Genomic DNA, 20,554 nt, shown 5'->3' with positions numbered 1-20,554 from the left:
CCGGCACATCCACTCTGCATCTTAAGTTCTTGACAGCTACCACTAATTTGGTACTCCTGCCACTCTGCGGCGGCACATCACTTGCATACATTATCAAGCTAGTCCTCAGCTAGACATACCGCGAATCTTAATTAATTACTCAAGCCTTACGTGCCTCGTCCTTCTTGAGGCCAAATTTCGTGTTTTGACCCTTTTCCCAAAGAAATTCAGGATCTGACCCCGGTTTGAAAAAAATTCGGGATTTGACCCTTTTTCCTACCGCCAGGGGCTCTGGCGGTAGGGTTAGACAGCCTACCACCAGGGCCCCTGGCGGTAGGGTACTTATTCACGTCAGCACACGGAGACGGCCGTCGTCCCCCTCCGTCGCACCCTACCGTCAGGGCCCCTAGCGGTAGGGTCCGGGCAGTTATTTCGCCCGAGATCCCGCGGCCCTTCCCATCTCCCCACCCCTCCCCCCCCCCCCCCCGTCGGCAGTTGCTTCATTTTCTCCCCCAAGTCGCCCCTCTCTCCCTCTCTCATCTCCTCCACTCTCCCCCTCCGATCTTCACCGTTTCTTCACCGTTTTTGCGGATAGAGATGGCCCCGAAGAGAGAAATGTAAGCTCCTCCGATCCCTCCAATTAGTTTTTGCAAACTTGCTTCCGATTCGACGCATTATTTGCTTGAAATCCCTCATATTTTTGAACTTAGATTGGATTTTTTTCACCTAAGATTGTTTTAGCTTGATTGTAGTTCTAGTTCTTAGTTCTTTAGTAACTAGTGGTATTGGATATGAACTCTAATCAATAGTTCATATGTTAGTGTGAAGATGAACCCTAGTTCATAATTTTTTTTTGTTAAAAAAATTATGATGTAATGTTGATATGAGGATGAACCCTAGTTTGATGATGCATGTTGATATGATGATATGATGTAGTGTGAAGATGAACCCTAGTTTGATGATGCATGTTGATATGATGATATGAAGATGTTGTTTGGAAAAAAATATTTAAAAATATGATGATATGATGTATGTTGGAGGATTTTTTTTTGATTTGATGCATGTTGATATGATTTGATCCATCATGCGTAGTAGATGTTGTTGGAGGAATATGCTTAAGATTTTATTTTGATATGATGCATGTTGATATGATTTGATTTCATTTTTTGTTTATGTATGCTTATGCTTATGATGCTTTTGTTTATGAAATTCTATTAAGGCGGCCACCTCTTGCGGACAACATCGGCCCATGGTACTCCATGCTGGACTGGGCATTCGACAAGGGTCATCGTGCCCGTTTCATAGAGAACGGAGAGGTAAGTGATATGAATGAAATATTGATCAAAGTTGGATTGATGAAAATAATTTCCTAACTTTTGGCGTTCACTTTTTGACAGATGCTCCAGCCACTGCGCATGAGGGGTCACGGGGTTCATGGGCATATGGACTACGACGAGCGCTACGCGCCGTTCTTCAAGAAAGCCCGTCTGTTGGGTTTTGTGTTGTAGTTCAAGCGTCAGCCGCTGACGCTTGTCCACGCAGCTCTGACAGCGTTGATTGACCGGTGGCGACCGAAGACCCATTCTTTCCATCTGCCATGCGGGGAGATGACGGTGAACCTCGAGGATTGGGCGATGATTACTGCCATGCCGATCGAGGGTCATGCACTCACCGGGCGAGTGGAGAGGACCAACTGGCAGGAGAGGGTTGCCACCCTCATTGGCGACTGCCCCGCTGCTAAGGGTAACCGTACATCCGGTGTGCCGTTGATCTGGCTCTCGGAGCACCGGCAGAAATGCCCCGAAGCCGCAGACGAGACGACTTTGGAGTGGTACGCGAGGGCCTACCTGTGGTACATTCTCACGGAGGTCGTGTTTCCAGACAGCTCCGGGAACTCTGCCGTCTGGTCGTATCTCTTCTTCCCAGTGGACTAGGAGGCAGGGTACAGTTGGGGGACCGCATCTCTCGCCTACCTATACCGTTCGGTAAGAGAGTATCTAATTGCCTACCTACCTACGAAAGTGTGTCCATGACATTTTGTTATATCTGATCCTTATTTGATGTTTTACAGCTTGACGACGCAACACAGAGGATGGGAGACAAGTCCAATATGGGTGGCTTTGTGTGGGCCTTCTCCATTTGGATGTGGGAGCGGCTGCCGGTGGGGCGTCCGGAGAAGATGCCAAGACGCCCATGGGGTGCCTATAGCGAAGACGGCGACGAGTCTCGACACCCCATCGTAGCTTACGACTGGGACGTTGTCAAACTCTACACGGGCCTAAACAAGACTTCGTACAAGACCTACACCAACGAGTTGGACGCTTTGACGCATACGCAGGTATATGAACTCGCTCAAAACCTTTCTCTTTGATTCCACTTTTGGCCGAGAGTGGGAACTTACCAACGTATATGTAATAGGTAAACTGGTGTCCGTATGACCGAGAGTGGGACTTTGATCTGAACGTGATGTGCGATGTGGACCGTGGTCTCTAGCGGTGCATCATGCCCATGATCTGTGTGTACGCCGTCGAGTGGCACTTGCCACACCGCGTGGCCACGCAGTTTGGGGTGTATCAGCATACCCCACCGGGCCAGCCCACCGATACCGGCGGCCACGCGCTCCACCTGTGAGCGCTTTGTTCTCTATGCACATGATTTCATTGCGTGGCGACTTTATTATGATGTTTCTTGTGGTCTATGCCTTGCATGATGAGCCGGCAGAAGAATCAGTCGATCACAGACTGGGAAGAGGAGCATAAAATTCATGTGACGGAGTGGAACCGACGGAGGTACCGGAAAGACGTGGAGAGGAAAGTGACGGACTGGGATGCTTACCTGGACCGACACATGAGGTGGTACGATGATGGCCAGAAGCACCGTCTTCGTCTCAGGCCTCGGTGGACGGCGGAAGACATCGCAGAGCTGGAGAGGGATGACCCCGAGGAAGAGGCCTACCAGACCGGCATCAGAGACATGCACCGTAGATTTAGGGAGTTTGCACCCCTCATCAACACAGTGGTAAGTTTGAACCAACGATTGTATTTAAATTATTGTATTCGTCATCGTGATTGACTTATGCCGTTGCAGTCTGGTGAGCTAAACAGATGCATCTTTGAAGCCTCAGATGCACTAGGTGATATCCCCGGGAGCGTACAATCTGAGAACAAAATGAGGGGGGCGATGAAGGTACAATTTCAGCCTCCTCGGAACAGATGCATCTTGTTCACTTGCAATCATAAACCTGATACTTATTATGCCCTTGTTTCATTGTGAGTGCAGAAGTTCGTGAAGCGTTGTCGCAAGCTAGTAGGGTTGCTTGGGTGTGCTGGAGCTGGGTCGGTTGAAGCTTATCGGTCTGTAGCCACACAGGGTCACATCAGCTCATCGAGCCATGTTCCTTCGTCGTCTAGGTTGGCTGAGGAGGAGGAGGAGGAGGAAGAGGATGAGGAGGAGGAGAAGGAGGCCACACATGAAGAAGGGGAGGATGAGGAGGATGAGAGCAACGGGGAGGAGGAGTACGATGAAGATTATGGACCTCCACCAACTCAAACATCTCAACCATCTCAGCTGCCGAAGAGGAATCCGAAGAAGAAGGATTTGCTGAGTCCGGACCCTTTTCAGAGACCGGTTACTCCATGGCCCAAGAAGAAGACTGAAGAGACTCGTTCAAAGAGTAACGAGGACCATACCTCCAAGAGGGGAAGGAGCAACTGATTATGATCCTCGATAGTTGGCTCTTGTAGTTGGGTTGTCTATGTGTTTGCTATTAGGTTGAACGTCGTTTGGTTGAACTTGTCTAGTGGTTGTGAAACTACGTGGAACTATGTGTTTGCTATTTGTGGATCTATGTGTTTGCTATTTGTGAAACTCCGTTTACTAATTAGTTGAACTCCGTTTTCTACTATGTGTTTGCTACTATGTGTACGTGATGCCCAAGTTTAATTGTTTAAAATCTGTGATGTTGCTATCATATTTGTGAAATTTGCTGTGATATTGCTGTCATATTGAATTTGAAAAGAAGCAACCAAATGAAGTTGAAACAACAAAACAGAGGACCCTACCGCCAGGTGCCCTAGCAGTAGGGTCAGACAACCTACCGCCAGCCCCATGGCGGTAGGGTGAACCTACCGCCAGGGCCCTTGCATATTTCGTTACAGAAGGTTTATACGGCAAAACCCAGCCACACCCTACCGCCAGGGGCTCTGGCGGTAGGGTTAGACAGCCTACCGCCAGGGACCCTGGCGATAGGGTACGTATCCATGTCAGCAGAGGTAAACGGTCGCCGTCCCCCTCCGTCGCACCCTACCGCCAGGGTCCCTGGCGGTAGTCTGTCTAACCCTACCGCCAGATACCCTGGCGGTAGCAAAAGGGTTAAATCCTGATTTTTTTTCAAACCGGAGTCAGATCCTGAATTTTTTTATGAAAAGGGTCAAAACACGAAATTTTGCCCCTTCCTGATGCCCGCCCAATGGCATCTCCTTGATGGCAAAGATTGTTTTCTAGCTCTCCACTATAGTCACGGAGACACTGATCTGCATAACCGCATTGCGCCAGGAGATTAAATAGCACCATGCCCGTGGCCTTTTCGCACAATGCCGTGCAGACCAGACAACGGCGAGACCAGGCGGAAGAAGAGCACAAAAAAATTACAAACATATTCTACTGCTCCTGCTCTGCTCCGTCGTGGACCTTTGTTTCTGTGCTGTTCCCTGGCGAATACTCCACTCCAGCGCTCGATCATCACATGGGGACGTGATGATGGTATAATAATGCAGCACATCGCATCGCCCACGACAAAACGCGCGTACGCTACACACACAGCCACCGTAATGTAATGCGGTCCACTGTGCCGGTATGTATACATGGCATGCAAATTATGGCTGATCGCCCAACAACGTGTAAATTTATGCAGTGTGCTGGTGGTTCCTCCTGTACTGTGCACGCACCCGCTCCCTTTCTCACCTGGCGTCCGGGAATATCTCCTGCTGCGTCGACCAAAATATTATTAGGAGGGGAATATTTTGCCATATAAACTAGTAGTGGCCTACGCATGTGAGTGGATTCGGCCGCTCTCGTTGCCCATACGAAATGCAGGAGATAATGAATGCCTCACCGACGGAGCTCGCATGTGGCGCTTCCCAAAACAACCCGACATGAGGATTTTGTCATTCTTCAACCCGTTTTAGATCCACAAGTGTACTTCTTTCATTTCTTTTTTTTCTAGAAAAACTTCTTTAATTTCTTTTTGTATCTGCTTGTCCCTGTGCGCCGCGGTGTCCGTCGGTCAGTTTTGTAGTGCTGAAGCGTAATGAGGACGTCCTGCGCGTGTTGTACACTAGAGTACGATTGGAGAGTCACGTACGAGTCATGAATGTATTCGCTAGTAGCATTTCTCTGCCCCTGGTCCAGCTATCTAGTAGTACAGTACTACTATCACAACTACTCCCTCCGTTTCATAATATAAGACTATTTCTGACACTAGAGAATGTAATGTCAGAAACGCTCTTATATTATGGAACGGAGGGAGTAGCTAGTAATGGTATCATAGACACAGAGTAATAAATATAGTGTACTCTGTACATGTATACTAGCTGTTATAGCTATATATATATATATATATATATATAGCCTATGGACAGCTCACGGCCACGGGCAAACCGAAGGAGGGAACGGATTTTCAACAAGTGATGGCTGGGCAGTACTAGTGGCCAATGGGTGTTGGCGTTGGTTGGTTCGATGAGCACGGCAAGAGCACTTGTGCTGTGATCATGACTTCTTTTACCTTTGCGAACTCGTAATTACCTACATAATGGAGCTCATCTTGATGTATACCATCATCGCCGCCATGAAATGCAGTTGAGTACATTCATTCAAGCCGTAATCATATTCAACTCAACGCGTGGATAGGGCGAACAGACAACAGACCGAAATTGCTGTGCATACGATGAACAGTGCGTACGATTTTCGTACAACATGATCTCGCTCGTCCATCCAACTGATCGAACGGCTGCTGACCACTGTCGTACGTACATCGTACGAAATTAGTCGTACGTGTAGCAGTTCTCACAACAGACACACTGAAGAGCTAAGAGCATCTCCAGCCGCGTCCCCACGAAGGCCTCCCCAGGCGATTTTTTCGCGCCGGCGCTAAAAAAACGGCCCAGTCGCGTCCCAGGAGCCCGATTTTCGCTGGCCTGGGCCGAAACCAGCGCCGGCGGACCCAGGACGAACCTGGCGCGCTGGGGGGCGCCCGGGGGCGCCGGGGCGAGTGGTTTTTGCGCGAAAAAGTCGCGGGCCAGCCGCGTCAGCGACACCGCGCCTCGCCTTCCCCCAACGCCTCGGTTCCCGCGGGGAATCAATGGCAAGGCTGCCGCCGCCGGTCAGCCTTGCCATTGATTCCTCACGGGCGGCGCGTCACGGGACGGCGCGCCGACGCCTCCCCTCCCTCGCACGCGTACACACGGGCGCGGCGCACCTATATAAGCCTGTGGCCTCGCTCGCCTGTGGCCACACCAGCCCAGCCCTCGCCGCCGAGCTATACCTCTCCCGAGCGCCGCCGCCCAGCCTTCCCTCTCCCTCTCCCTCTCCCTCTCCCGAGCGCCGCCGCCTAGCCCCTCCCTCTCCCTCCCCTCCCCGATGGCCGAGCGTTTCCCCGAAGACAAGGCGGCGGCCAACGGTTTTGGCCGCCGCACGCTTCGCGAACAGGAGTCCTGGCTCCTATTCCAGGCGAACATCCCGGCGCCGCCGGACATGCGTGCCGGGCCGACGGGCTGGAGGCTCAGCAACGGGGGAGTGCCCATTCCCCCGTTGCCCAACGCCGTGGCCAAACCCTCCTACTTCGCCGACGAGGTCGACGTCGTGCGCACCTTCCTCACCGACGCCCAACTCTTCCTCCCCCAGTACGCCGCCGACAACCACGCGGCTTGGGCGGCGTACTTCGAGCGCCGTCAGCAGCAGCGGATGGTGTCGTCATCGACGACAGCGACGACGACGCCGCCGCCACCAGTCCGCCATGGCGACGCCGGGTCCAGCAGGCGCGCCCGCGTCAAGGAGGAGAAGGCCGACGACGAGGATGGCGGCGACGACGGCGACTACTCGGTGTTCAGCCAGTTTCTTTTAGATTAGTTTATTATATATTTGCTATGTAATGAAAATCGGCGAACTTTGTCGGAATATATGTCCAAGTTCGTCGAAATTTGTCGTGTTTAGCCGAACTTCCCCGAACTGTGCCGAAATTTGCTATACATTTTTAATTTTTAAACGCGTCTGGGGCGGCCCTGGGGCCGGCGGCTGGGGACCAACTCGCCCTCAGGCCCTTTTTTGCGCCGGCTCACCCTCAGGCGGCGATTTTAGACGCCCCCTAAGGGGCCAATGGCTGGAGATGCTCTAACTTCGCGGTCTTCTCCCAGCAGGAAATGAGCCCATGTTAGGACGCAAGCTTCTACCGCAGCCGAAACCGTCATCGCGAGCGAAGGCGGCCGGTGGTGGGCTGGTGGCCGTGCTCATTTCCTTGGGCCACGGCCTCACCCTGCAAAGCGAAAGCAACCGAACTACATCGCCAGCCAGCCAGCCACTGGAATGAGCACGCTTACAAAATCTTCATCGCCGGCCTCTGGAAACTGACATACATACATATACGACACAAACCAAAAGCTTTCGCAAAAAAAAAAAGCAAATAGCTATATCAGCGATGTAGGAAGCGCCAGGACGCAGCAGAAGTTACAAGAGCAAGTTTCTCGGGAACGTGTACTGAAGTTGCTCCATGTGCACAACAGCTTACGCATCTCTACAATTCTGCAGCACGAGGAGAGAACACTCTGCAGCACAGCGCTAATTAAGTATACTTACGTTGGGGGTTACTGCTATATGTCGCACTTGCTACGTTGAAAGCTAACCGGCAGCCGTCCGTCCGCCCCTTTAGCACGACGTGGTGGTGCTGACGCTGCTACTCGACGCCGCGCTAATGGAGTGGTCTCCGGCCGCCTTGTCCTTGGACGCTATATGGGCGTCCATCTCCCGTCGGTCGGCGAACGACAGGAACGCGCGGAAACTGCTGCGGCTGGAGCGGGAGCTGCCGTCGGCCGACACCTGCCGCCGTTGCTCGCAGTACTTGTGGAAGAGGATGCCGGCGTGTATGGCGAGGGCGATGAGGCACGCCACCCCGCAGATGAGGAACAGCCCCGAGAAGCTGTACACCTGCAGCCGGTCCGACTCCAGCTCGTTGTTCTGCGACATGGACCCCGCCACGTCGTTCGCCAGCCACTTGTCGTGGATCCGCTGGAGGTCGCCGTTCTCCGACAGCTGCAGGATGGACGTCGACAGGTCCACCGCCAGCGGCGAGTCCCTCGGGAACGCCTGACAATAAAATGCCCAGGTTAGCTCTGCATCATAACCTCACTGAAACTAGGTGCTATTATTTTCACTAGGCGGAAAGAAATAATCAAATAAACTCACGAAGCCCCAGCCGCTTTTGGTGAACTCCGAGCCCACGACTGCGAATTTGGGATGCAGAAGCAAAAAGATCTCAACATAGGGACGCTCGTCGACAATGGCAGTGACGCCTCCATTGGCAGGGCCAAGCTCAAGCGCTTGCTTATACTCGTCCGGAGTACCGAGGGATTTAAGCCTGTGTCTCGAGACACCGAGCTCATTCACGAGGTAACTTTCCGCAAAGGAGCCGACTTGAAACCCGATGGGGTCGTCACTGGCGACCAAGCTATCGATCCCTGTGATTGGAGATATGAGCTGCTGCACGGTGAGTATGGAGGTCAGGCTGGCAGTGTAGCTGGACTGGATGATCAGAACCACGAAGAGCCATATGATGATCACGAAGCGGCCGAGGGTGCTTCTCGTGTCCTCCCCTAAGATAAAAATGCACAAGAACTTTAGTGAATCGACTGGGACATCTTCATCAATGGTATGTAGAAAGGTTAAGAGTTGCCTTTCACTCACTGTGCGCGAAGAACAGAGTTGAGAAACTGAACCTGCACAAGCAAAGTTAACACAACATGTAATTAACCTCAAGCAAACAAGACCCTTGCATCGTTCAAGAAACTAGATTGTGATAATTTCTGGTATAACGCCCACTCAACTGATCATCTATACCGAGTGCAAAAGTAGAACTTCCTAAAAAGAACTTTTCAGAAGGGAAGTGATTTGGTTAAAAAAGAGCTCTCACGAGATGCAGAGTACATGGCTGCAAGCCCACCTACACTCAGGTTCGAAGTCACTTCTAACATAATGTAAAGTGTGCGGGAAATAAGTCTAATCCCCGGGCTCACATCTATACATACGCGTGTTAAAATGACAGCACAGAAGCAAGTCAGTAGCTACAGACTACAGCCACTAGACTTTGTATCGGCACATCTAGAATGGCACTGAGATGTCAACAAAAGACACAACATAATTTGCTGGCTTTGTACAGGATGATCAGCAAAAAATGGGTAACTTGAACACTTTGGGGTGGAGGGCGCTATGCTCACTCTCTCTTCTTTAATGCATGATACGCGCACTCGTGCGTATTCAAGAAAAAAAATCAGCAAAAAATGGCTCCAATTGGTATACTAGGAGACCTTACCAGAATACAGTGATAACCTGTTTCACTGGAGGCCCGCGGAAATCATCATTGATTCTGTGCTCAAGCAGCCAAACCACCGTTCCTATGACAAGAAAGAACAGCCCTGTGACGCACCACATTTTGATGGTGAATGGCTGCAAAAAGGCCCATCCACTCGAGCTTTGCTTCTTAACAGAGGTAAGTACCACAAGCCCTGACTCAACATATGGCTGAGTGAAGTCAACAACCCTTGTCCGATTTGTGACAATGGCTATATCACCTACCACAGCGTCGAAGTCCTAGACATGAAAGATCATTAGTACTCCACCTGTACAGATACATTAACTGTAATAAGTGGTGTAGATTTTAAGAACCCGAACTTACATTCGTTAGAATATTGTTGATAAGGTCTGGATAGCTTGGATTCTGACTACCATCCCCAAATGGAACAAACTTAAATGGAACTGGATATTGTAACAAGTTGGCTGCGGCAACAAACACATCAATACAGAAACCACGCACCGTTCCGGTGTTATCGTCAACTGACACAAATTGACGGTAACTTGCCCTATTGGGAACTCCAATTTTCAGCTCAATTCCATTGTTGGGAAACACCCATCCACGTGGCCTTACCGTAGTCTCACCTGGCCATATCACAGTGTGGAGTTTCTGATCTCCCCTAACACGTTTTGCTGGTTTCATGTAAAGAGTCTCAGGCAACAAGGTGGACAGGCCAGAATAGTTGGACCAGTAACCAACTGTCCGCAGACCAGATCCTACTATGTTAACGATGTCGTACGCAGGACGGATAAGATTACCATCTGTATCAAATTTTACAGGGCCAGTTGCACCCGTGAAATTCACTTGCTGGATTCTTTCTAGTAACAGCCTCCCCCCATCAAAGACAGTCATAGCTTTCAATTGCAGACCCCCTGCCCCAACTTCATGTAGCTTGGTGTCATTTGAGAAAGAAATGTTTCCACCTCTACTGAAATATGCATCCAACGCATAAGCAAGGATCCAGACAGTATCATACGCATAAAAGCCATACGAATTAATCAAGAACTTGTCGTCAACACTATCCTTCTTCACCAGTGCACTCCATTTTGAAGCTAGCATACTCTTCCTTCTTGTATTTTCCGTGTGCTGGCGTAATGTGAGAAAACCCTGCATTGTGCCCAGTAATCCGATGTCGAGACGTGGCGATGAATCCAGGAATGAGCTGAGCCAATCTGTTGCAATCCACACATACCCGCTTGAGGTCATGCCGAGATTGCGTGCCAATGAGAGAAGTGTAAGGCCAGAGTCAGGATTTGCATGCAGAATAACGACTCGAGATTCCCTCAATGCAACCCTGACCAGCACACTAGCCATTTCACTCTTTTTTGCTCCTGGCCTAACTGCAGCTTTAAACGAGATCTTAGCCCGCCTCTTGACAAGTTCATCACCTAAAGAGGCTATGCCGTTTCTTCCATAATCATCATCTATATATATAGCTGTCACTTGCTTCCACTCATAGTAGTCGACTAAGTCAGCAACAGCAGCCATTTGAAAATGATCACTACGGGTTGTCCTCACCAAGAAAGGAAACTGAAGTGACGTGAGAGTTGGATCAGTTGCACCAAAGGACAGCATAGGCACTTGAAGTTCATTTGCAACATGAGAAACAACATGCGCGATGACAGAAGACTGTGGGCCGATGATTGCAACTGTGTCTTTCTCCATGAATTGCAATGCTAACACATGCAATAAAGAAATTTGTAAGTCGTATACCATGTGGGTGATATTGTTGTCATAACATAAATCTGCATGATTCGGTGGCTCAGAAAAAAAAACATGAAAGAAGTACCTTGCACAATGCCAACGAAGCCACTGCAATTGGAATCTTGCATCTCGACAACCAGGTTTGTGCCTGGAAGGATGCTTGAATCGTTGTTGATCTCATTGACAGCAGCAGAAATGGCAATCTTGGCAGCTCTCCCTATCGTGGAATTGAATGTGAAAAGAGCTCCAACGCTCACTGCATCGGGCCTCGCATAGATATTCTTGCTGAGTGCATACAGACAGCAGAAAAGACCCCAGAAATGGAGTGCGAACTTCATGGTGAGTCTAGAAGACTACTGAGGTATTCTTAGGCGTCCATGCTTCAGCTGAACAACGGACAGGCTGGAAGAACAAAAACAAAATTTTCCTGATGATGCATGTCAAGCAGATATGATGACTAGCTATAACACAAAATAGTACTGGAGTTATGAATTGAAAAAAATGGGCAGTTGCATAAGCCTAGAATCAAAAGGTGAAGGCCTAGGGAAAGAGAGGAGGATAAATCATATGGCAATATGAACTGGGGCTCAACTGAACAGAAATGGACAGCTCCTGACAAGAAATGTTGGGAAGGCAGCATCCCCAAGAAAAAAATCAGCAGATGCTACCTTTGAAGATTCAGAAAGTAAGAGACCCTTCATCTTAAGATATGCTTATCAAACAGAAACTGTATAAGAAGCATAAGAAAGGAAACAAAAGCAAGCTGCTGAGACGAACTCAACCACCGGGATCCCCATGAGTGCGAGGAGCAAGGGAAAAGATCTTCCACGAAGTTGACATGGAATTAAATCTTTCTTTTGAGGAAAACAACTGGGGGAATCCAAAAGCGTGGTACATGCAGGATTAAACAAAGAATTGACCCCTCAACCTCTCTCTTTCCCCCCTTTTCTTTATAAGAATCCAGACGAAGTGACTCTTACCACTGGGCCTGAAGAAGCTCTGGTCGGCAGTTGCTTCTAATCAGATGACACGAGATGGGTGTGAGGTGCCGGTGGCCCGTGCGAACAAGAGCTACTTGCTAGCTCCGGTGGTGGCCTTGTGAAGCGTCACCAAGTGTGACACCACGAGGGGTTTGGTGCCTCTGAAGTCGATTCACCGCAGCTCGAGTAGTTATGTCCAGATAGCGCCTCGGAGCCGAGATGCCAACGACTGTCTAGCCTGTTGGAGCCAGGCTGCTGCTTGCTGTGCCCCATGTCATTATCTGGAGAGACAAAATGCAATCTTATTCTCTAGAAAACTCTCCGGTCCTCATGTCAAACATGTGGTTGGAGGTTGCAAGAGGAGCGAACTGGAATGCATCTACGCCGTACATGGCCTGTACACATGTGAATGAATATGTGATGCCAACGTACACCGTAGTACGTCCCACACGACCTCTGTGGGGAGCTTATGTGCTTACCTGTCGAAAACCTTGTCAGGTCGGCTGACTCAGCGAGGGACCCATCCGATGGCAGCTGCAATCACGCGCGCAGGACGGAGTTCCGAAGAGATGGACTACAGCAGAGCAGTTAGCCGAGAAAAACTAAGGCAGTAAAGATGTTTGCAGTGGGAGAGCCGGAGAGGGTTGGCACCTGAGGATATGTGGGTTGGGCGTATGGATGGACTGGATAGTTCGGCAATCCCGATCCACATTTCGTACCTGGAAAGGCCAGCAGCAGCAACAGCCTCCGTTCATTCGGAGCGCCCGCTGTGCACGCCACAGGCTGTTAGAGCCAATGAAGACGACGTTAGGCCAGATACAACATCGGACGAATGAGATATTTTGTGGCTGTTTACACCGTACCACATGGCATACCTCATAACACGCTGTATTTCATGTGGGCTCCAAACACTAATCTGTTGACAGCATGAAGTGGACTTGCCAGTATCTTACTAGTGATTAGTAAAATCCAAACTCCAACCTTTCTAAATCAGTCACATTGCCCACGCTCAGGGGTTAAACAACGTGGCTGACGTGCATAAACCAATCCGTCTTCAACAGAATCTTCAAGAGAATATCGTCGCACGATAGGCCCACAAGTATGGATTATAAATATTTCCCTGTCCAACACTTGCACGATTGCTTAAGCTGAAACAGCATTTACTCTACATAAATAATTGGCAAAAATTCAAGATTACATCTTAGACCAGCAGTAGCCAGAAGAAAAATTTCCTCACATGGTTTTATACTTCACTGCTTTCAGCTCATATATTGTGTTATAACACTGGAGCACTGCTAAAATAGCTTTGAGACAATATTTCCGAAAACACTGCACTTGCAGTGAAATGTTACACCCTGTCTGGCCCTACTGAGATCTACACGACTACACCCGTGACCTTTTAGCGGGTGAGGCATCAACGGTTTCTAGCGTGTGGACCGCATTTCCTTCTACGCTAGCTTGCGCCCCCATATTCGACTGGCACCCAAAGGTCCATCCAGGAAAATCTGACTCTTGAAATAAAGATGTTGGCGTACTTCTGTAGAACGCAAGTGGGACTTGTTTTATCCGCCGCCGGGCCTACAATTCAAATTCAAGATTGGTAAATTTTAGCAACCCTTAGTGATGTTTAGTAATGAGCGTCAAGTGGCAGTAGATAGGACTCCTATGATAACGACCCGGCTCAGGCTTGAACACAAAAATTTAAACAGTTAAGCAATAAGAGGGTGGCAAAGCTGGTTTTGCTAGACATGTTTTGGGCTGACATAAACCAGAGAGAAATATCTAGTGGAAGGTGTGGTGAAGACCTACCTCATCTCGGCAAACTATATAAGTGATAAATAAGTAAACGCAGAAAGCTGTGGGTGAATGTAGTTAGACGGGTGCGATGCAGGCATACCTCATCTCGGAAAACTGTTGCATAGGAGCCTGAACTAAAGTCTGTGATCTTCATCTCCATTGTTTTGGCCCGAACAGTGAGATCAGTTTCAAGCGACGCAACAAATCTGGCAGCGGTATCACATTAAATGAGCTGAATAATCAAACAGGAAAACGGAGACGCCATTGAAATAAGGACACTAAGTTGTCTTCCTGATACCTTGAAACTGCAGGAGTGTAGTGATGGCGCAGCGTGTCTATTTCCCACAAAGAACTTCCTGTGGTGCATAATCAAAGATGAATATATGATAGGCAATAAACTGTCCATGAGATCTAGACAAATAATAGCAATTGTCCATAAAGATACAATCATGCTAGAATGTTGAATTGCAATGGCCCCCAGTAACTCGTTACAAAAGTTGCTTGAAGCTGTAATTTGGAAGAACAGGCAAGTGAAACCACTATCATTGTCTCACCACCATTGTTCATCAGGCAGACTTCCATCTAGTCCAGTCTAGTACAGTTGCAGTAGCAACCAAACAGAAGTATAGCTGGTTGTCATGTTCATTTAAGTACCCACCGGTTATAGCTAAGGTTATCAGTTCCTCCCTAGTTCTATTTCTACATCAAAGATATCAAAACCTTATGACAACCTGGACAACATGCAATAATCTTCCTACAGATAACCAAGTACCAAGACCTAAGGTGCAAAAGCCATAAAGTAAAAATATAGGTTGAATTATTTCAACACAAGAAAGAAAAACTTAACAATATTAGCACAGAACAACACCCAAACTTTATAATCATCAAAAAAATCCCTCTTTTCAGAAAGCCTTAGGTGCTATTTTTGCTCCAGGTGTCCTCATCATGTTCAAATCCTCCATCTGACATCGAGCCAGTTATCTTAAAAGGTATGCTTTGGGAAGAACAAAAAGAAACTTGAGTTGAGATCATTATTTTAATTTTGATTATGTTATGTGCTGGCTATTGTGAAGTCACTGGACTCTGGCAGCTGACTAGGGCCATATCCGTCAGACTCAGGTAGCCGACTTGGCCATGGTGCTACCGGCAAGTCATACTGGAGTTGGCTACACAGGACTAGTCAATGTCCTACATCCGGTTAGTCTCTACTCTGTAGGCCAATCTGGAGTAACGCTTTCTCCTAAGGAACAAAAAGTTGTAGCCAGGTAGGACTCCTGTTCAAATCATCAATCTGTCATCGAACCAGTTATGTTAAAACGTATGCTTCGGGATGAACAAAAAGAAACTACAGTTGAGATCATGAATTTTATTTCGATGTTATGTGGGGGCAAAAAGAATCTCGAGTTGAGATCATGATTTTTATTTTTATTATGTTATGTGCAGGCTCCGGACTAAGGTAGCCTACTCAGGCGTGATGCTACCCACAAGTCATATTGGATTCGGCTAGGCAGGATTAATCAATGTCCTAAATCCGGTTAGTTCTACTCCGAAGGCCAAGGGGAAGTAACACTTTCCCCTTTGAAACAAAAAGCTGTGGCCAGGTTAGGGGTTTATCTTTCTTTTGAACAGCAACGGCACTTGGTTAATTAGATGATAAACTGAGCTGGATACTATACAAACCCAATGAATGTCATGACCAAGACACCCCCCACCCCACCCCCGCGCGCGCCAGCTCGCAAAGCCCTACCAGGCTCACACTAATAAAACTTTTCTATCCGATCCGCGATACCAGACAGCTGTTTGCCTCTTCTGTCTTAGGACAGATTGAGGATTGAAAGAAAAAGAAGTGAGAAGACAAAGTCTGTTTGATATGATCAGAAACTTACGCATTGCGCCAGACTTTGCAGGGTCTGTCTCTTCATTGTTAAAAGGGTCAGCGCCAATCTTCTTAGGTAGACTAGCTACTCCATCATCCTGAGCAACTTCCTGAAAGAGAAACGAAAGCATTGCAATTAGCTTATGGAACAACACAAAAATAATTGCGAAACAAAAGGCTCTTGCGGAACACAACATAGAAAATGTGAGCTTAAGTGGATACGCTACCAACACATGGTTTATTAGGTGCACAGAGATATATACACACTGGATCAACCAAGAGCTCGTATATGAAGGCTAAAAGGCTATAGCAAGCAACATACCCAATGAACCAAAAAATTAATGGATGGGTGCCTCCGCAGCAGATTATGAATTAAAGCAATGATGATAAGAGCTCCAGCTGGTGGCACTGAAAGGGTGAGTCTACTCAATCGTTTTGCAAATGAAGCGACAAGATATGCTTGAAGATACGAAGATTTCAGACAAGCATCCAGAAGCTGCAAGAAAACAAGTCAAACACAAAGTCATAATAAATAGATAACAATAAAGAAGAATAAACTGCAATCTGGCATATTCATAAGAATAAGCAACAAAAGAAACACGTTTGTTTGTTCAATCCGTGAAATAAGTTGATGTCATATCCAGATCCATGGCTGGAAGATTGATAATTCAGAGTTCAAACATGGTTAATAGTGATCCACTGATATGATCCACTCGCTGCCACAGGCCTGTCACTTGCACAAGATTAAGGGCTGAGTACTGTAATCTATATTTGTTTTCCATCTACTGTTACGGACTTGTCTTCAATGGGTGCCACAATGGCTGGACAAAATAGATGGGTTACAAAGAAATGTCGAGGCAGGTGGCATCACATAGCCTCATTGTTTATGTTTATGTGCATACAAACAACCTTAAGGTATATTCAAGTTTGGCAGGCTACAGGATTCATGGTTAACTAATAACCTAACAAAGTAACAAGTCTAATCTAATATAGAATGTACATTACTTTTTCAACAGCATGCTAAACTTATCGTTTGTTGGTTAAACATGACATCAACATGATACATTCCTCAGCATTCCGCCGACAAATAGTTGATAAGCAGAAATAATGAAATTGGCTTTGCTGGACTTGGCTCTGGAACAGCATTCAAAAGATGCAAAGGTGTGCATGGCTAGACAGCACTTGTAAGATCATGAATGAAAATGTTAACGTGAAATGGATCCATAGCTTGGATGACTGGCAGTCCTTCGAAAACCCCTTTTAGTTCATAGAACTTAATACATGCTAAAGTATGGCAATATTCATTCATAGTGTAACCATAATATTACACTTATATTTACTGAGAGCAACTTACTTGCAAGAACACTGACCGATGTTTTGCCATGAACACAGCAGGAGTCAGTAATGCATAGAGCTTATCATAGAATTTTGGATATTCAAGCTGATGCTGTGTCATAAGGATGAATAGACCACTTAAGGCCATCACACTGATAACACCGCCAATGTCGTATGATGTAGTCAAGAAATCACTTCAACAGGAAAAAAATTATGAAGGCGTGAGATACCACATCAAAAAAAAGTACAAATAAGAACAAAATGGACATAAATAACCTACCACAAGATGGCTGGGTTTGACATTGAAGGAATAACATTCTGATGAAGTGTAGCAAGGACCTGCAGATTACAAACTGTCACTCAAGATACACAACTAACATCGGTAATTCAAGCATTTTTATACAACAACAACAACAACAAAGCCTTTAGTCCCAAACAAGTTGGGGTAGGCTAGAGGTTATAATAACTAGAAAATAAAACCAATTATTCTTAACAACAATGGTAAACTACAAATTATTTCATCATCCTAAGTGGCTACACACTTTCTTGTATAATAAATTCCCCTTGCATAGTCGACTGCATGTAAACATGGTCATAGTTTACAAGAAAAAAGGAGTCAGGAAATCAGCAACAACAATTTGTAAATTAAGGTGCAACGCATATAACCATTCATAGACAGTTCAAGAAGAAGCAACTGAGAAATTATTACTTATCAGATACTGAGAATAACGAAAGATAGCTTTACCTCCTTGTAGACATCAAGTGGAAGTGGTAGCTTGAGAAAGGCCAACCATGCTTTGGTGAACTTCAATTTTAGCTTTTTGCTTATACGCGTAGCAGAGGAGCCCTGCAACACTCGAAAGCTTAATCACTAGAAACATGCCAGTACATTTTACTTCATGAAGTGTATGGAAGTACCTCAGAGGTGTCCTTCTCTCCTTTTGAAGAAAGGCCTTCACAAACACAAATGGTTAAAACAAATACACACACTAACAAAAATGAATGTAAATACATAAGAGGCAAGTGAACTAACAAAATCCTAAGGAAAAAGGAAAATCAAAAATGGGGGGAGAGGCGGAGAAGAGCATAAAAAGTTTTTAAAAATAACACAAATGTTATTGAAGACTAGAGGAAGATCATTCCTACAGGATTAGCCAGAAAATACATACCAACAGTACTCCACATATCAAACTTTGATTCCTTCTTAAAATCCAATGCGGGAATATGCACCAAAATATTGTATACATTGCGTACACAGATAGCGCTCCTGTTAAAGCAAGAAAGGGAAGAGCATAAGAAACAGAACTAAAATAGCTGTTCGAACTTCAAAACTTGAAGGTATCAACATACTACAAACAATCGCTTGAAAGCTTTGTATGGAATAAGCCTACAAACAACTATGACCTAAATAATTCACACCATATATAATCCAACTGCAACTCTGCAAATGACTTTGCATGGATAAAGGTAGAACAAGGTACACAAGCAACATTAATGCTAAATCGTATCACTGCAGAAACGCAAGCATGATACGAGAACAACAAACACACTATATGTTCCTGCAACCATGTGAGCTGTCTACAATCAAGGTGTTGGAACTGGAGTCTGGAACATAGTAAGGTACAACTATAAAAGCTTGACTTTCCAGGTTATCCTTGTTCTTTTACAAGAAAACATGATTGGTATTGGGTGAGCACGCAATTGCAACATATCGGTAGATATGGTGCAGAATAACATGTGTTTAGACCTTAAGATAGGAAAAAAAGTGTGCCTACGGAAATGTCCAACAATACAATCGTAGTTGGTTCATGAAGTTGCATTAACACACTTATATCAATGTTCAGGATTTAAAATATGCCTGCATAAAAACCTGAAGTATACCTGTCTTCAGCCCCGTCATCCCCATTCTGCAAGACATCTTTTCCAGAGCCTGGTTAAAACAAGGGCAACTTAACCACATTGTAGGAAGTTACATGTGGCAAATCAAACTACGCATAGCAAGAGATAGTACCAGTGGTTTGACTGCCCAGACTGTTGGCGATCTTGTCTAAGCTAGTATAAGTAAAAAAACTGCAGGAGCAATTGGAGAAAAATAAGTGCATTGCAAAATCATACTATAAAAATATCTTGGGTATTCCACCAAGTTAGCAATACCGCCAGCTCTATACAATTGAAGTTCTTAGGGAAACATGTTTTTCAAGGATCTGGTAATCAAATACACAAGAAATAATTGAATGAGTGGTCACCAGTCACCACATACCAAACATCAGCATACTTAGAGTACTTGGACCCAAGCAACTCTAGAACATCATCAATGGAATTCGTAGCATGAACCTGAAAACAATTTGAAACACATAAAAGAGCAGACATTAAACGCTACTTCTGGCTGCAGGAAGCACGTTACTAGGCAGGAAAACTCACCACAGCGTGGAGAAACTTGTGGTAAATTGCCGAGTGGAAACTCCCGTCCTTCCCCAGCTTCACGAAATCCATGAACGCATCAAGCGCCACTTCCTGCCATGAACAAAGGTGTATACTACCTTTAGCCAATTCACCATCGCCGAACACACAAATGAACAGTTATAACTGCCCCCAAACTCACCCTGATCGCCTCGTCGCTGTGCGGAGACACGCTGAGCTCGACGAGCGCGGCAACGAACTCGTCGAAGCGCTGCCGCAGCCACGCCCCGAACACGAGCTCGGGGTCGTCGCTCGCACCTCCTGCGGCGGCGGCTGCGGCGGAGGCGGAGGGGATGGAGGAGAGCAGGGGCTCGAAGAAGGACTGGAGCGAGATGAGCGCCTCGAGGGCGATGCTGAGCGGCGCGGTGGGGGAGAGGAGCGCGAGGAGGGTGGGGGCGTGGTTGAGGTGGGCGCGCGAGGAGAGGAGCTCCAGGCCGAGCGCCTTCACCTCCTCGTGGGTGAGGGCCCCGGATTTAGACTTCCGCTTCTTAGTGCCCGACGCCGTCGCCGTCGCCGTCGCTGACGATGATTTCGCCATGGCAGCAGGGGGCGGCGGCGGCAATGCGGGGGGAGAAAGGGTGCGGCGAGGTCTGATGGGTTGGACCTGGGTTCTGGGGTTTATTGATGGGCGAGACTGGCAAGCTGGTCTCACTTGACAGTTCGGCCCATACACAACAAGGCTGAGGGGGCTTGCGTGCGGTGCGGGCCTATCGCCTACGCGTTTTGCTGTATGGACCGTGCCAGGAAGCCCAATATTACAGAGCTCTCCAACAATTTCTCTCTAAAACCGCTCCTTGTCCTCATAAA

General features: G+C 47.2%; 3 protein-coding genes across 6 annotated transcripts; 1 reads left to right on the top strand and 2 right to left on the bottom strand.

Annotated features, from left to right (window-relative positions):
* Positions 1–1,586: 1,586 nt before the first annotated feature.
* Positions 1,587–2,610, top strand: LOC141041267 (serine/threonine-protein phosphatase 7 long form homolog). Its single transcript, XM_073507396.1, has 3 exons — positions 1,587–1,904; positions 2,051–2,317; positions 2,473–2,610. Exons 1-3 carry the CDS (start codon positions 1,587–1,589, stop codon positions 2,608–2,610), a joined length of 723 nt encoding a protein of 240 aa, XP_073363497.1.
* A 5,023-nt stretch (positions 2,611–7,633) lies between these two features.
* Positions 7,634–12,906, bottom strand: LOC120961795 (glutamate receptor 3.1). Of its 4 annotated transcripts, XM_020329165.4 has the most exons (8): positions 12,759–12,906; positions 12,280–12,560; positions 11,385–11,701; positions 9,920–11,271; positions 9,557–9,834; positions 8,932–8,963; positions 8,434–8,840; positions 7,634–8,334 (listed from the first exon to the last, which is right to left on the bottom strand). In XM_020329165.4, exons 3-8 carry the CDS (start codon positions 11,635–11,637, stop codon positions 7,897–7,899), a joined length of 2,760 nt encoding a protein of 919 aa, XP_020184754.1. In that variant the 5' UTR covers positions 11,638–11,701; positions 12,280–12,560; positions 12,759–12,906; the 3' UTR covers positions 7,634–7,896. The 4 variants fall into 4 exon arrangements, with proteins under 4 accessions (XP_020184754.1, XP_020184755.1, XP_045089211.1 ...); XM_020329166.4 differs by lacking the exon at positions 12,759–12,906 and having other exon boundaries at positions 12,228–12,502; XM_045233276.2 differs by lacking the exon at positions 12,759–12,906 and having other exon boundaries at positions 11,892–12,289.
* Positions 12,907–13,418: 512 nt separating this feature from the next.
* LOC109770464 (protein NUCLEOLAR COMPLEX ASSOCIATED 4) lies at positions 13,419–20,355 on the bottom strand. Its single transcript, XM_020329167.4, has 15 exons — positions 19,890–20,355; positions 19,709–19,801; positions 19,548–19,621; positions 19,299–19,357; positions 19,169–19,217; positions 18,457–18,554; positions 18,206–18,240; positions 18,033–18,134; positions 17,568–17,626; positions 17,307–17,481; positions 16,275–16,448; positions 15,963–16,062; positions 14,375–14,432; positions 14,177–14,282; positions 13,419–13,857 (listed from the first exon to the last, which is right to left on the bottom strand). The coding sequence occupies exons 1-15, from the start codon at positions 20,283–20,285 to the stop codon at positions 13,663–13,665; spliced, it is 1,773 nt and encodes a 590-aa protein (XP_020184756.1). The 5' UTR covers positions 20,286–20,355; the 3' UTR covers positions 13,419–13,662.
* Between the last annotated feature and the right edge of the window lie 199 nt (positions 20,356–20,554).

This window comes from Aegilops tauschii, chromosome 2 (assembly GCF_002575655.3).
Source record: "Aegilops tauschii subsp. strangulata cultivar AL8/78 chromosome 2, Aet v6.0, whole genome shotgun sequence".
In the NCBI taxonomy this organism is placed as follows: domain Eukaryota; kingdom Viridiplantae; phylum Streptophyta; class Magnoliopsida; order Poales; family Poaceae; genus Aegilops; species Aegilops tauschii.
Note: the sequence above shows the minus strand (reverse complement) of the source record. Positions and strands in the feature narration are given on the sequence as shown.